The sequence below is a fragment of the Manduca sexta genome, chromosome 16 (genome assembly GCF_014839805.1).
Source record: "Manduca sexta isolate Smith_Timp_Sample1 chromosome 16, JHU_Msex_v1.0, whole genome shotgun sequence".
In the NCBI taxonomy this organism is placed as follows: domain Eukaryota; kingdom Metazoa; phylum Arthropoda; class Insecta; order Lepidoptera; family Sphingidae; genus Manduca; species Manduca sexta.
In genome coordinates, this window is record NC_051130.1 from 435,263 (window position 1) to 451,170 (window position 15,908).

At 37.8% G+C, this 15,908-nt stretch overlaps 1 protein-coding gene across 6 annotated transcripts in view; it reads right to left on the reverse strand.

The window, feature by feature from the left end:
• The window catches only part of LOC115451061 (E3 ubiquitin-protein ligase Nedd-4), a 32,031-nt gene that overhangs the window by 10,020 nt on the left and 6,103 nt on the right, over positions 1-15,908 (reverse strand). For 2 of the 6 annotated variants that reach the window (XM_030179256.2, XM_037439318.1), the window contains exons 3-10: positions 11,774-11,855; positions 10,897-10,935; positions 9,998-10,167; positions 7,581-7,779; positions 6,047-6,127; positions 4,915-5,030; positions 4,255-4,375; positions 1,518-1,931 (exon numbers count right to left, since the gene is read on the reverse strand). In XM_030179256.2, coding sequence (XP_030035116.2) covers positions 1,518-1,931; positions 4,255-4,375; positions 4,915-5,030; positions 6,047-6,127; positions 7,581-7,779; positions 9,998-10,167; positions 10,897-10,935; positions 11,774-11,855 — 1,222 coding nt within the window. The remainder of the gene's footprint in view (positions 1-1,517; positions 1,932-4,254; positions 4,376-4,914; positions 5,031-6,046; positions 6,128-7,580; positions 7,780-9,997; positions 10,168-10,896; positions 10,936-11,773; positions 11,856-15,908) is intronic. The other 4 variants (XM_037439317.1, XM_030179257.2, XM_030179258.2 and 1 more) reach the window with 4 other exon arrangements.

A 15,908-nucleotide genomic window follows, 5' to 3' on the forward strand; every position in this document is an offset into this window, starting at 1 on the left:
GTGTTGCTGTAAATTGCTTTTATCGATATATCAAATCTCCAAAATATATCCATTACCAACAACACTAAAGTAAAATATCACCTTGACTTAGTAATTTAAAACATATTCATATTAAAAAAACATACAATTTATTAATTAATCTGTACAATATAAAACAAATTCAGGAAGGTAAACATTTAACATAAACTAATCTATTTAATATTCGACGAAATTAATAGTTTCGAAATATAAAATTACATTAACAATTTTTGTTTATGGTCAAAGTTTCTATTTAATTTTAAGTCTATTAAATATAACACATCCCGAAATATATCCTAAATTAATTTACACAAAAAATCAATACAATCGATAATACACACATACCAAAACAGAAACCCATCACTAGCTATAATCGACATGCCACATCGATAACAAGCAACACAAGCGGAACAGCACAAGCGTTATGAGTTAAATAATGTGAAGCAAATGTTTTGTTAGAGTGTATATGTCAAACACTGTGAACTGTAGAATTTGACTCACAATTTTTATCGATAAGTCGACTCCTAACGTTTGATTATTTTGACGAAATGCTTATTTAGTATGTGTTGACGCTGGGCGTTAGAAGTCGACTTAAAACTAGGCGAGGGTCCTAATTATAGCCTATTTTTTTTGTACCCATATAAGAGTCGATATAAATATTGATTATAAGTATCAAAATATCCATAATCAAAGACTTAAAAAATAACGCAATACAAAAAACATGGGTGAAATCGACTTAACTTTATATTTTATTTAAGTTCTTTGACTACAGTTTATTTGTAAAAAATCGACACTAATTACAATCGATATTAAAATCGACTCTCTTCACTTACACAAAAATATTGCCGTCTCTTTCGCCCTTGCAAGAAACGATAATCTACGGATCACAGTTTAGACCACGGTGGCTGGGCCCGTAATGCGAGTTTTTAATACTCCTCGTATCTATATTCCAGTTGTAGTAAGTGATACTCACCTAAATTATAGCATGACTTCCGTGCCATATCGAATATTTGTCGAATATCGATAACGAGGGCATAGAAAACTTACGGGCGTGGCGGCTGGCATTAGGTGGACGGTTTACGTCGGTTAGTGGCAGTGTTAGCGCGTGTATAAGAACGTCACAACGGCTCCGTGTGTCACACTCCTCATAGACAATAACCCCAAGCACTGGCCGGCGGCGGCGAGCGAGATGTGATGCGCAATGTGCCAGATACCTGGCCTGAGATTCAGTATAATTGATTAAAAATATCGATTATTTTTTATCGATACAAATCTATAAAATCCTAACTTTTCTTAATCATTCAAGAAATTTAAAAAAATCATAAATAAATTAAAACCATAAAAATATACTGTTTTTTTCCAGTTCTAGATTTTTTTTATTATTGTTCAAAAGCCTAACCTAATACAGACATTCCTAAATGTAAAGGTAGAGTCCCAACGAGTGCGTTTCGTTTCTAGCACATTCCGCGTCACGGCCCGCGGCCGCGGCGTCGCCTTACCTCGCTGGAGCTGTGGCGGCGGGAGCGCGCCGGCGACGCGCCGCCTGTCGGCGTACTGAAATGGTTCTCGTCAAACGTCAATGCATCATCCAACTCCTGATTCTCTACCGCCTCCACTTCCCCATTCTCCACGGTGGTCTCGTTTTGCTCGTCGGGTAGACTAGAGTCCACCGTCTCATTCTCCCCCGCGTTAAGTTCAGTCTGCGGCTCGGTTCGCGGCTCTGTTCGCGGCTCGTTCGCGCACACGACGTCGTCGTCCTCCCTGGCTCCGTTCTCTCTTAAATTATTATCACAGTCTGTTTCACTAATGCTATGTGTGGGCTCGTCGTCGCGCCGGTCCGGCGAGTGCGGCGGCGTCGAGAATGGCGTCGGTTCAGTCGAATTATTCTCCGCACTTCTATTCGACACATCCTCCTGTCAGAATGGTTTAATTATAAAAATATATACGGTGTCCCGTATATATTGTTGTTTTGCATAGATAATTCGTTCTCGCTAAGCTTTGAAGCTACGTGCTGTATTGTCTATGATAGTGAGGACAACACAATCGATGTGTACCCGTGAGCACAGATTAGTCTGTGAGTGTAGCACCGTACGAGATGAGTTGTTATTGCGGCGCTCGTCCCGCGCCAAGACTCGAACTTTAATCGGACCATGCACATGTGGTGTTGCCAACCTGAACATACAAAGCCCTATCCGCGAGTATGTTGGCATTACATGTAATATGTCGTAACTGAAATTCCAAAATGGAGGCAAATTATAATTAAGCGTTAAGCGTCCATGCATAATAATAATATCTTAATTGTAAAAGCAAACTTTTTTATTTTCGACCAACGGAATATGTTTAGATTAATATTTTTTATTGCGTAAATTATACTAATATTGCATAAACATAAAAATACATAAGCTACGTGTTATTTTTATTAATATGCGATTTTTCTCTGAAATGCATAGATTACGAAATTTAACATATTTTTTTAAAATTTTAAGTATACTAATTCTCCATTTTGACAAGTCTGCCCCATTTTTTTTAATGCTATTTTTATCTAACATAAATTATTTGAATCGATGCAATATGTCTTTAAAAATTACTTTAAATACACATCTTTATAATCCCATAGGAGCATGCAAACATTTAACACTTCCCTACATCATGCTATTTCACTACAAATCTGACTACAACCTAAGGCCACATGCTTGTACCCTTGTTTGAAAAACAATAAAACCCCTATTAAAAATGTATTTAATTTTGAGCCTAATTTAATTATTACTTGACAACATATCGATTATAATACCAATTTTAGTATAACCCACTTATACAGGGTGTTGCAAAACAGAGGGATCAAAATGAACCACATATAAAAGGAATTTTAGTAATTTTGGGTAACATTATAAATGATACATGAACTTTATGATTTGCTATTCTAAATAAATTTACCTGAAAATCATCTACAAAATATATTTTGTAAAATAAATAGGAAAGAAGCATTGATAAAGTACAATAATGAGTTGTAGCATTAAATTTAATATTATTTAATATATTATTCGGAGAAAATAATACGATAAATATAAATAAATCATGCAAAGAAATAATTCATTAATTTTCGTAATTTATATTATTTAACTTATATCTTTATTTTTAGTAAGCTGCGTTAGAAATCATTAAAAGCCTTTATATATGTAAAGACAATCTTAGTAATCACATCCTAAAGAAAATAAAATGAAAATGAGACACAAATAAAAAAATACGATAAATCGATATCCATGTAGTAAAATCGATAAACTAATCGATTCCGTGAAAATTTCTATAACTAGAATAGTTAAAGTGTTTTGTCTTGTTCTGATATTACATGTTATTTTAAAAAACAATACGAATTATTTTTGACAACCACAATTATCCTGGAATGATACCGGTTGATGACCGTTTGATGTTTTAGAGGTGATGGGTCATGGATGTCGCATTGTCACGCATGCGTACATCGATGGGTGTACAAATAAGAAGTCAACATTAGTTCCTTGTTGTCTATTATTAACATAGTCTGACCAGAAACAAAAATCCCCTTGGAAAAAATTTAGAACTAATTTCTCATACTGATCACGTTATGTTTAGTGTTAAAGTGTAAAAGGCGCCCCTTAAAGCAGGTATTTTATTTTCCTGGACTGGCTATAGAAATATCATGTAGCAGTATTTATTTAAGGTTATAGCTTAAGGTCCATTTTTCATACATTTTGTTTCACGCATGGATATTTCGGCCTTTAAATTTTCGTACGACGAACTTTTAAAGGCCGAAATATCCATGCATATTAATTATTTTTACGTTTTTCTTTCAACTGCGAGAACTAATCACTAACTAGACGTGAATTTAAATTCTTTACTTGTCAATACTTGTTTAGTTACCCAGATTAAAGGTGAAACAAAATGTATGAAAAATGGACCTTAAGCTATAACCTTAAGTTAAATACGCTAAGCTAAGTCTGACTCGGTGAGAATACCTCGGTGGTGTATACTTATTACGTACGCGGTACAACTATCGCGTTAGTCACAAATTTCAGCAACAGATCGGTTAAAAATACTCGGTGTTTCTGTTCAGTATGAGCCTGAAGCCTCGGTGTTATACCGTGACTAGAGGAGCTAGCGACGACTTCCCCCCCACCGGTCGGTATATGTGTGTGTGCGTGTGTGCGTGTGTGTGCGTGTGTGCGTGTGTGTGTGCGTGTGTGTGTGCGTGTGTGCGTGTACCTGGTTGTGGAGCGCTTGTGAGGGGCTGGCGGCGCGCTCGTCGTCGATGTGGAAGCGGCGCTGGAACTCCGTGGCCGCGTTCTCGATGCGCTCCGCTTGCGACTCCACGCTCATGTGGCGGCTGTCGGGTGCGGTCATATTCATTTAATACTAGGTGATGCTCGCGGCTTCACCCAAGCCTTGTTCATACAAAAAGTCCCTAAAGTACTGTACCGATCGATAGCGTCACTGTGCGATGCCAGCGCCATCTATTTAAATGATCTGATTAATAATCCCATAATTTGGCTTGCGAGTAAATTACCAGGACATGGTCTATCATTATTGCAAATTTCATCCAAAGGCGTTCAGCTGATTCTGTGTCTACCTCTAATAAACATCCAAACATTTTGAGAAACCTTTGCATTTATTCACTTAGTACATTATAATTGATGTGAAAGTTAGAAAAAGGTTTTTTACATAGAAAATAGCCAGCTCACTTCCGTATTCGCATCGAAATCTACACAAATGCCACAAAGTAAGAATATCGGTGAAGCGAACACACTCATTATTCTGAAGTGAGATTTATTTATACAAATCACTTCACGCTAACTGAATTCTCAACATAGCACTGGTAACTCAAGTACTGACCACATTTAGCTACAAAACAACCTATCCACTCACGTAAACGTAGGCCTCTCCCATTGCGTGGTCCTCTCGATGTGATTCACGTAGTATGTCCTGCCGTTAGCGTCCTGTCTTTCCTCCCAACCAGGCGGCAGGGGATCCCCTCCGATCGTCTGCAACAATGCAAAAGGATTATCATCCCCTGGTCTTATGTCGCTCCATTACGGAATTGACATGCTCCATGCACAGATCTTTTACAACCTGCAGGTAATAGCAATTTTATACTTTGGTCTGAACAAAGTTTTATAAAAATCGACCGTAAAGGTAAGTTTAGGCTACGACATTATATACTGTACACTAAAACCGAATGTTTAAAGGTTTTTTTTTATTGGTTTGAATGACAGAGACATGAGATGTTAAGTCTCATTATGTCCAGTAGTTACACTGGCTACAATGTCCTTCAAACCGGAACACAACAGTGACTACACATTGCTACTTGGCGGCAGAAATAGACATTGCGATGGTATCTACCCAGACGGACTCTCACATATGAGAAACCTACCACCAGTAAACCCATATTTGTTACAATAAAATAAATACATATTCAAACATACACACTTGATGTGCACACTGAGTGTACGGTGTAGTGTCGTAGTCTAAACTAGCCTTTACGTCTGTGCAAGCAAGCCACAAAATACTATTTGCCACTTATTATACAGGATGTTGTAAGCGTGAATGAACGAAATCAAAACTATTCGAACTGTTTACCCGCTAACTTATCTGCGAATTAATTTTATTTAGTCCTACGACAGCTGATTTTTATATGAAAAATATATAAATTAATCCAATTTTGATTTCCTTAATTTTTGTACCCGCGATTTAAAAAAATATGAAGATGGATTACGTGAACGCATTTTAACAGTATTGATATCAGCAGGAGATAAAACTTTTATTTTTTTTATACAATTATATATTTTTTTTTTCATTGCCTTCGAAGGTAGACGAGCTATCACCCCACCTGGTAAATGGTCACCATCGCCCACAGACGTCGGCAATATCAGGGCCATGATATTTTATGGTATGTATTTTATGGTAGCCACTGCCTACCATAAAATACATGCATGCTTTTTAAATATAATAAGCATTTTGAAGCCCTTAATAACATCGATAAAATAAAAATGGAACATACACTATGCTCGAGTTCTGAAGCGTCTATCAACAGCCAGTCGTCGCCCACGAACGACGCCACGGTCTCGGCTCGACCGGGGCACTGCCGCGGATATCCGAACCCGCGCATGGAACGTAAATACAGCCGCGTGCGATACCAAGTAACAAGCAATACATGCATAAGTCTACTAAATTAATAGTATTTTTTTATAATGATAAATGGTAATTTTTGTCGCGTCAAAACCAAAAAGATCCCACTGCACCCAAATGGAATGGCGTGTAGTTAGAGTATCGACTGAGTAGGTATGGTTAAGTACCCGTCGCCAGTCGACACAATTGTGTCGGGCTGTTTGAGAATATGTAACTATGTTAGTGTGTTGTATATTGGGGTCAATTACAAGATTAATTTAATATCTTGTACATCGAAACTCCTGAAAAGCTTTGCTATTTCATACCGAAAAAAATATATAACTTGAGAAATTTTAATCGCTTTTTATAATCACACCACGGTAGTCGCAGAGTAGAACCGCACAAATTCCGAGTTAATAACATCAAGCTATACTAAAATGAATAAAGTTTTCCTTAAAACAAATATTGACAACCCCACTATTAACAATTAATTCCAAAATGAAACAAACGAGATGTGGTACATTTATAAGTACTCAAAATTTTATCAAAAATCTTGTAGCAAGCTATGTATGCAAGCAATCATAATTCACATCAAAATTATGCCAAAAAGAAAAAAGCATACTGTAAATTTCACATACAACAGTCTACTTTGGGCTAAATTGATTAAGTTTCTACGAGTTAAAATTTTTAAATAACACATTGAAATTGAAAAATATTTGAAAATAAACAAATCCCCTTAAAAGTAACAGGATTTTCGCTATGAGATCACCCTGTGTAAGGTAATTAATGGATATAGTTGTTCCCAATAACTTGTATTATTATATTCCATTCATCATCATGCACTTTCAGACTGGTTCTGGCAACGTTCCGGAGCAACAGTTATACATTCAGTGACATATAGGCAAAATGCTGATTGCTGACTATCTAGACTTTGAATGTAACTCAACGTTACACTTCTACTGTGGTGTAAATGTAACGACTGAGACAACCACACTATTCCTAGCTTTCCTGTAAACGGGTAAAAATTATATTCAATTTTTGTAAATAGAACTACAAAATTACTAACTAATGTACATTATTATTATATTTGCTCAAATATGATTTTGCTGTTAATTATGTTGATGATTATGTTATAATGTTTTATTTTTAATTCAATGTATTACATGTTTAATGAAGTTTTTGTGTTAATTAGTTTTCTCAGTAAGTGAAATTATAATTGAATATTAAACTTCAATAGTTGAAAATCAGTGCTGTTTTACAGCGTATACTGAGCTGGTATCCTTCCACCACACATCATGCAAGGAATCCGTTCTATGCCTGGTACTGTTAACAGTGTGTGTGTGTGTGTGTTTTTTTTTCTTTTTATACCCTTTTTTGTGTGTGTAGAGAAATAAATGGTTTAAAATACTGTGTGAAATATAACTCACCGGCTGTACGTTCCCGACCTGCGGCGCGGGCTCCACCATCTCCCAGTCCTCCTGCGGCGCGGGCTCGCCTCCCTCCCGCCCCTCCCCCGTCTCCCCGTCCGTCTCGCCCCCGCCTCCGCCGTCAGACCCGCTGTCCGCCCCCACGCGCCCCACCAACGCGTGGTAAACCTCAATGTAGCCGCGGACGCGAGACCTGGCACTATGGATGGAATTGGTACGTTAACTTGTGTGGAATAGGGTTCGTATTTAGATGATATTTCGTCGCTTACGATCATTTTCAGTAAACAATTCCAATCTTAATTGTCGATCCCGAGGATAAACCAATCAAAATGAGTTAATTGTAAGCAAGTTAAAAAAACTGTTCTGATTGGTCGCAATCGATCGAAAAAGTCGATTGAAATTGTCGGTTAGCAAATACCGCATAATCAAATTTCTACAGTGAATGAAAGTGCTATTTCATAATTTGACCAAGGACTTGCTATTAAAAATCATGTTCATTACAATTGCCCACATATTTTCATATAATAATATGTAATAGCTTCTAGATTTTTCCAAAACTACATATGCGGCATTGTTAACTAAGCGAAAATTAATGGGCTGAGCTGAGATAAGCTTTCTACTTCGTTTAAAACTCAGTCAAAAACTTAAGGTTTTTCTAGTATTGCCTAGGTTTGACGTTAATATAATAGGGTCCAAATAAAATATTTACCAACAAGAAACATTAGGAAGTAGGCTAACTCTTGTAATAATACAAATTCATCTTTATGTCTAATCGTGTACTGGTACCTGCCCAGACGAACTGTCGCTTATGAAAGTCGCACCATTTCATATCACACAACTAACGCATAAAAATATAACTACACATTCAAATACATAGAATTAAAAACGGAAAACACTTCTAAATACTTCACAAATATCAAATACTACAACACACGTCATACAAACACCAAATCAACTAGCTTACTTGTAGCACGCAAAAAATATATAATAGCAATAGATTACTTTCCTTGCGTTTTATTTGTTTTGATACCAATATAGGTATAGAACCAACAGGCACATGTCCAGCATAATGTTAAATATTGTTAATTGTAACATATTAATATAAATTATTACGAAAATATTACTAAATATAATATCCTTGTGCCAATCATGGACACATTGCTAAATTGTAAAAATCAAATTAGAATTAATTAATATTATAAAAGTAATTAAATGTACTTAAAAACATATATACAGTTTTCTATGCGGTTTTTAAAATTCTCTATACGAATTTTGAGGGTGTATGAAGTGTACCAATTTGCACTGGGCCAGCGTGGCGTGGTGGACTAAGGTCTGATTCCTCTTTGTAGTAGAGGAAGCCCGTGTCCACCAGTGGGACAGTATATAACAGAGCTGATACTATATTTATATATTTTTGAAATTTACAACATTTCTGGGGCAGTGAATATAATATATTATATTCGTTTTAAGCCAGTACAAGAGGCTACTTTTTTATTACATTATCTGGCAAAAAAGCTATGTTGCTTGACGGTAAAAGGTCACCGGAGTGACACCGACAATGCCGGAGGAAATATGAGGAGGAACCACGAAGAAAGTTAGTTAGTATAGAACTTTGGGAAGAAGATATAATTATTTACAGGTCTATGGTAGGTATGAAGGCGTTAGGCAAAGCAATTGCGAATTTAAGATTTTTCATGGATAGAAATTAGAATATTTCACTTGTAATACGTCGCCGTATTGCATATCAATATAATCGCTAACTGCACATCGATTCCAAAAATAAAACAATTCAATAAAATATTCTTACATATGATAAAAAAGTCCCCCTCCGCGTCTATTTCTCTGAAAGCGATAAACTCAAAAACTATCGAATAGATTTCGTAGATATTTTGTAATAAGATTGTTTGACACCCTGGGTCCTTCCCAGGGGACTTCTTATCCCGAAAAAATTATAGCTAGAGTTTATCCTGAATATACTCTATCACGCAAGTGGAGCCGGGAGCCAAAGCTAGTAATATGTGAGAATTACCATCAAACTTTAATCTGATGGACCATTAGTTACGGTTGAACCGGATGAAGATCGTTTATTAATTTGTTCGAAAATGCCATAGCAACTTATAAAAAACGCTGCTTGTATTCACTCTCCATTCTTCCAAAGTATAAGACCAAAAGCACACATTTATAAATACTGTTGCAGTGTGCGTAAAATCGAGAAAAATTTATTTATGTGTGCGTTTATAACGACAGAAAACGGTATAAGTATGTGTGCTATATGTATGTATAATAATTGAAAACCTATTGAAATTAGAAGATTTTTTGTTCCCGACTATAAGTATATGACGCGTCCTGTCTAGACGATCTTGGCGTAAGTCTAACAACTGAATAATAATAAGCGTTTGGCTTGGGCGTGCACTTACACGGACCTGCGCGGGCGCAGCGGGTACTTGACGAGCGGCGGGCGCGCCGCCGCCGCGTGCTCCGCGCCCACCGCCGACAGCGGCACCTCCACCATGCCCAGGAAGTCGTCGCGCGTGAGCCGGTTCTCGTCGAACACCTGGATCAGCAGCTTGTGCTCTTGCGGTTTCACCTGTGAGTGTAAGAGAGATTACCTATAACTATCGCACATATAGTTCAATGTATAAAAATATATATAAAATAATATCAGCCCTGTATTATATACTTGCCCACTGCTGAGCACGGGCCTCCTCTACTACTACTGAGAGGGATTAGGCCTTAGTCCACCACGCTGGCCTAGTGCGGATTGGTAGACTTCACACACCTTCGAAATTCCTACAGAGAACTTCTCAGATGTGCAGGTTTCCTCACGATGTTTTCCTTCACCGTTAAAGCGAACAATAAATTCACAAAGAATACACACATGATTTTAGAAAAGTCAGAGGTGTGTGCCTTTGGGATTTTAACCTGCAGACATTCGTCTCGGCAGTCCGTTCCACACCCAACTAGGCTATCGCCGCTTCAGTTCAATGTATAGTTTCCATTATTTCGGGATAAGCTTGTGTAAAACCGGTAATAATACGGTATTCGTCCAACAATCTTTTCTTCAGAGAATGTACTTTCATGACTCAAAACCGTGAGCAAAACCTTGATGGGATTTTGGTAATTCCTTTTGTTTCGGGTTCATTAAACGATCAAAACACTATATTAAAAATATTATTGTTTAACCTTGAACTTCGAAGATGCCAAATTCGATTTCGATTCACAGTAAATTCTAATCATAAAAGCTAAATTATTTCGGTGTTTGTTGATTTTTTTAAAATAATAAACCTTATGGCAAAAAAACAAAAAAAGAACTCACCCTGAATATAAATTCCTGGTTCCATACTGGATTCAGGGTCTGGAAAACATATAAAATGACGTTTATTATTACATTGATTTAAATAAAGAAGATCAACGATCATTCAATTGGCCTTTTCGTTATAGTGACAAGTCTGAAAAGCTAAAAACCTTTCGCATAACACCTAAGTTTAGGAGACTGAAAGTCCTGGTCAGCAAGATCTGAGCTTCCTTTTGCCTTTATAGTTATACAATTTGTCTGTGCTTTATAATAATAGATATAACAAGATAATAAAGCATAAACAGATATTTATTTATTTGTTTAAAAAAAAGTAAACTAAGTAAGTAAAAAAAAGTAAACACTCTTTTGCGTTGCAGTACTACGTAGGCCTTACTGTAGCATCTAGCTAAATGAGGTGCCTTTGCTGAACTTTATGTAATTTTTGTTTATTTATTTATTAATAATATAGTAATTTCCTTTGTTTAATTTTTTTTTGTTCAATGTAGTAATGTGTCTGTTTAAAATCGTGCCAACAATAAATCTTGCTTTCTTTCTTGGCATTTTCAGGTGTTTATTGGCATCGGTGATCATTCCTTTGAGTGATATACATACAGTCCTGGAGTTGTAAATAGGCCATATAGGCCGCCGCCTATGGGCGGCAGATTTCAGAGGACGCTCACTCGATTTAATTAATCATTCGTTTATTAGACTTTAGTGCCTTCCCTAATACAACCAAATGGAAAATTATCAAGTATTTTAGAAATCTACATACATACATAAACCTACCTACATTGAGCGGCGGAAATAAGTGGCCTACACTCATAAATATAAATCCACCACTACATACATACACTCTCGTTGTTATAAAAATTATAAAAAATCAGCATTAAATACTCGCCTTTTTCTTGGTCTTGGTGAGAAATGTCTCGATGGTGACATCGCCCTCCGCCTTCTGTAACTCCACGCGAACATATGGGTCGCTGGAATAGCAACAAAAGTAACATAACATTATAATCGATACACTATTCATACTGCACCACTGGGCAAGTTCTCACGAAGTTAAAAATTACGGTGAAGTAGGTAAGGCAAAGGTAAAGGTTAGCCATTATTAACCGACTTGAAAAAAGAAGGAGGTTGTCAATTCGTCGTGATTTTTTTTTGTATCATATAAAGAGAAAAATACGCCAGACTAATCTTCAAAGCCGGCATAATTATGTCGACTGGTGAGGGATAATCATCTCTCGTCATCTATCTGATCCCACTTCGCTTACCATTAGGTACAGTGGGGTTTCACGTGGCCATGTAACAGACCATGTCATCCAAAAATGCATTCAGAATATATTATTGTAATAGTCCAATATTTAGTACGCGACAAAGCGGGTAATACGGCCATAAATACATTATTCTGTCGTCGCTGTGGTTTTCCGGGTTGAAAAACATTAAGCCGGTGCAATTACTAAGCATTATTTTTTTTGTTCCTTTGAATGACGAGACGAGCTTGCCGTTCGCCATATAGTAAGTGATACAACGCCCATAAACAGTAGAAACACCATCCAGCACCTTGAATTTCAAAGTATTGTTTGGTATTCCACTGCGCTCGCCATCCTGAGACATGGGATTTTAAGTTTTATTATGTCCAGTAGTTACACTGGCTACAATATTCTTGAGACCGGAATACAAGACACACACACACACACAGTGACAGAAATAGACATTGCAATGGTACCTACCTAGGCGAACTCACATATGAGAGACCTACCACCAGTAAATATATTAATTATTAGACAGGTATGCGAAATACAGTAGTATTGCTTCCTGAATCATATTACTCATGCGGTGTGGCACTTCTGTACGGTTTTCTCGTCTCGTCATTCCGTAAATCCGGCACACACCGGTACGAGCCGACACTATCGATACACGTGACGTCACCCTGACTCACGTATCAAACCTGCCAGAAGACTTCTTATCTGACGTTAGCCAATTAAGACGCAGACGGTTGATAACACACGCCCATTATGACAATAACACTAGCACTAAAGCCTCAATTAAGTAATCTGTCCACTACACCGTTTCGTACGTTGACCGTGCCAGGCACGTGTTAAAAAAACATTGAATTAAAAAGTATGAGACCATGCCCACTAGACCAACATCGTCGCGTGCCATGCACGAACCGTCAGCGATTTTTGCCGACGAGAATGTTTTGCCGGTGCTGGTACGCTCCATGCATGGGACGCGGCGGTGCTATGGTCAGTAAACCGTTATGCACCGGGATGATACGCTGTTGATACGTTTTAGTGGGCATGGTGTTCCGAGCCTGATACGTTCATAACACGGTCATGGTATGATCCGGTTATGTGGGCAGACTCGACCTTGTCATTGCCCATGTTGAAACAGGGTAACTTCTTTAAGCAATAATCTCTAAATGAGTCTTTAAAGTAATGAACGCGTTTGTCATTCAAATTCACGGTAAATTCTAATCATAAAAGCTAAATTATAATTTAAACTTTAAGTAGATAAGAAATACGTAGACCGTTAAATTGCGTGGAATACTTCAAGAGGCATGTAGAAAGAATTTCTTAAATCCGAATTATAAGGAATTGGATGAAATTAGAGACGTAAATGTTGTAAGTCCTTTAATAACGCGACGAGTTGGGGCTCATTGTTACTAATTAGACATGTTTAGCTTACATATCATTATACACACACTCACGCCTTTTATTCTCGAAGGGGTAGGCAGAGACGCGACTACTGCACCCAATTTTCGCTGTGTGTATTCCGTCCCATGATGTGATAGGGGTTGAGCCTATCACTATATCGGGTAGTAATTTAAGACTCCGGGTTAATAATGAGAAAAAAACTCCAAATAGAAATAAAATTAATCTTTTAATTCAAATACAGAAACGTGTTTATCGGTGTGTCCTTTGACGCAACAAAAGATATTGTGAACTGCACAATGTTCATAATTTATGGGCCATAAACGGCATAATACGTTACTTTTAACCCGGAAGAATAACTCCCATTTGTCTTTAATACGGTAGAAGATACGCGAGAGGAACCACGTGTAAAACCTAGTACTATAAATCTCAATATTCAAAAATCAGATGTTCCGAATGATGTCATTGCTCTTGAACAAGAATTGGCAATCAAGGTAAGGGTCAGCGCAGACGGACGCGACGTCGTGGCGGCTAGCATGTTTTGATAACGAAACTCAACCTTATGTGCATTAACATATGGCTGGTATTAGTAACAAAAGTCACTGTCGCCACATCGCCAGTTGACCCGTCGCCTTTAAGTGAAACCCGAAATTAATTGGTTGTTATTACTGATTTTTGCTTGCGAGAAAGCAGCTGCAGTTCTGTAACATGGAGAATTTTCAGACTACTCCAGAAATTGCCGAGATTAATGTCCGCATGTCTAAAACCCAACGCACACAGCTCTGACTTTTCATAGTTACGCGCTATTCATCAACTATCGTTTGCTTTTACGATGAAGGAAAACATCGTGATGAAACCTGCATACCTGAGAAGTTCTATATAGGAATTTTGAAGGTGTGTGAAATCTAGCAATCCGCACTAGGCCAGCGTGGTGGACTAAGGCCTAAATACTCTCAGCAGTTGAGGCCGGAGCTAAGCAGTAGAACAGTATATAATACAGGGCTGGTATTATTATATTAGTTCACTATTATCACTATATGACCATGATAATAGACTACATCGCTCGTAAGCCTCATCCCTCGTCTATTTCTGATAACCAGCATAAACCAAGCAATTTTGTGTGACACATACCAATGTGTACGAAAATTTCTTTCAACCCCTTTTTTTTATTTTGCCATGACTAGCAATTTTTCGAGCTACGGATATTCGGTGTTGATGACTAACCAGAAGATGAAGCGCTTATTTGTGTCGCGGGGAATTAATATTCCATCGATCAGAGCACATGAGGCAAATAACTCTGTGATTACCCTCTTCGTACACGTGGTAACCTATCGAACGTGCAAAAGCATTTTAGTACTACAACAAAATAAGTTCGAGTACCAATGATTCTGAAATCTGATGCGACACTGCCTCGTGTGTCAACGTGTTCAGTAATGTATGTGCTCGTAACGCTACCACCGCTGATGCTCGCGATTTGTTTTAATTATTCATATACGGACCTTCCGGGCAACATTCCTACACCAGCATACCGACTACAATATTGTACAGTACTCCTTGATACCGTAAGGTATCAAGGAGTACTAAACCACCAAATGCTACCTATCCCCCTATATAGCGCTCTCTCTCCGGTCATGATCGGATTGCCATCTCACCACACTATGAGAGTGAAGGAATAGAGAATGCACCTGTGTATTGCGCACACACTTGTGCACTATATCTCCTGCGCTGGCTAGTCTCCAGTGAGATTGGCCGCCCTAGCCGAAATTGGGCTAGGAGGGAATCATTTAGCGCTATATTTAGTTTCGTTAACCGTAACTGACGCAAGTAAAGAACTGCAAACATTTGGTTTTCAAGGGTTCACCCGCCACATGTTCTCTGTAGGTGAACAAAGGAACTGCAACACAAAACCTCATGACGCCGTCCCCCAAACGCGAGGGACGTCCCCGTCCTTGATTCACCCGTTGAATTACATTGAATTGATAACACGCTGATAAGAGCTTGTAATTGAGCATCCTTTTTCGGTAGTCAGGAACATTAGTTGTATTGTGGTTTTTGTTGGCAAACCTGGTTTGCTGACTATCGAAATGACAAAATGATCGCCACGGATAAGAAGCCCTTAGGGCACCTGACTTGTGTATTTATTAAAAAACGATATAAAGTGTGCATTGTTGTTTCAGTTTAGACGGCATTATAGCTGATTAAGAGGACTTTTTAGGATTTAAAGCGATAATAAGTATGGCAGAGTGCTCCGTATAGTTTCCAATTGGGATTTTGTTTGCTGTAGGTTATACTGTTTATGAGCCATCGTTTACTACCTGGTTATGGAAAGAAACCATGGGCGTAGCCAGGGGAGGTTTTAGGGTTTTATATAGGAATCGT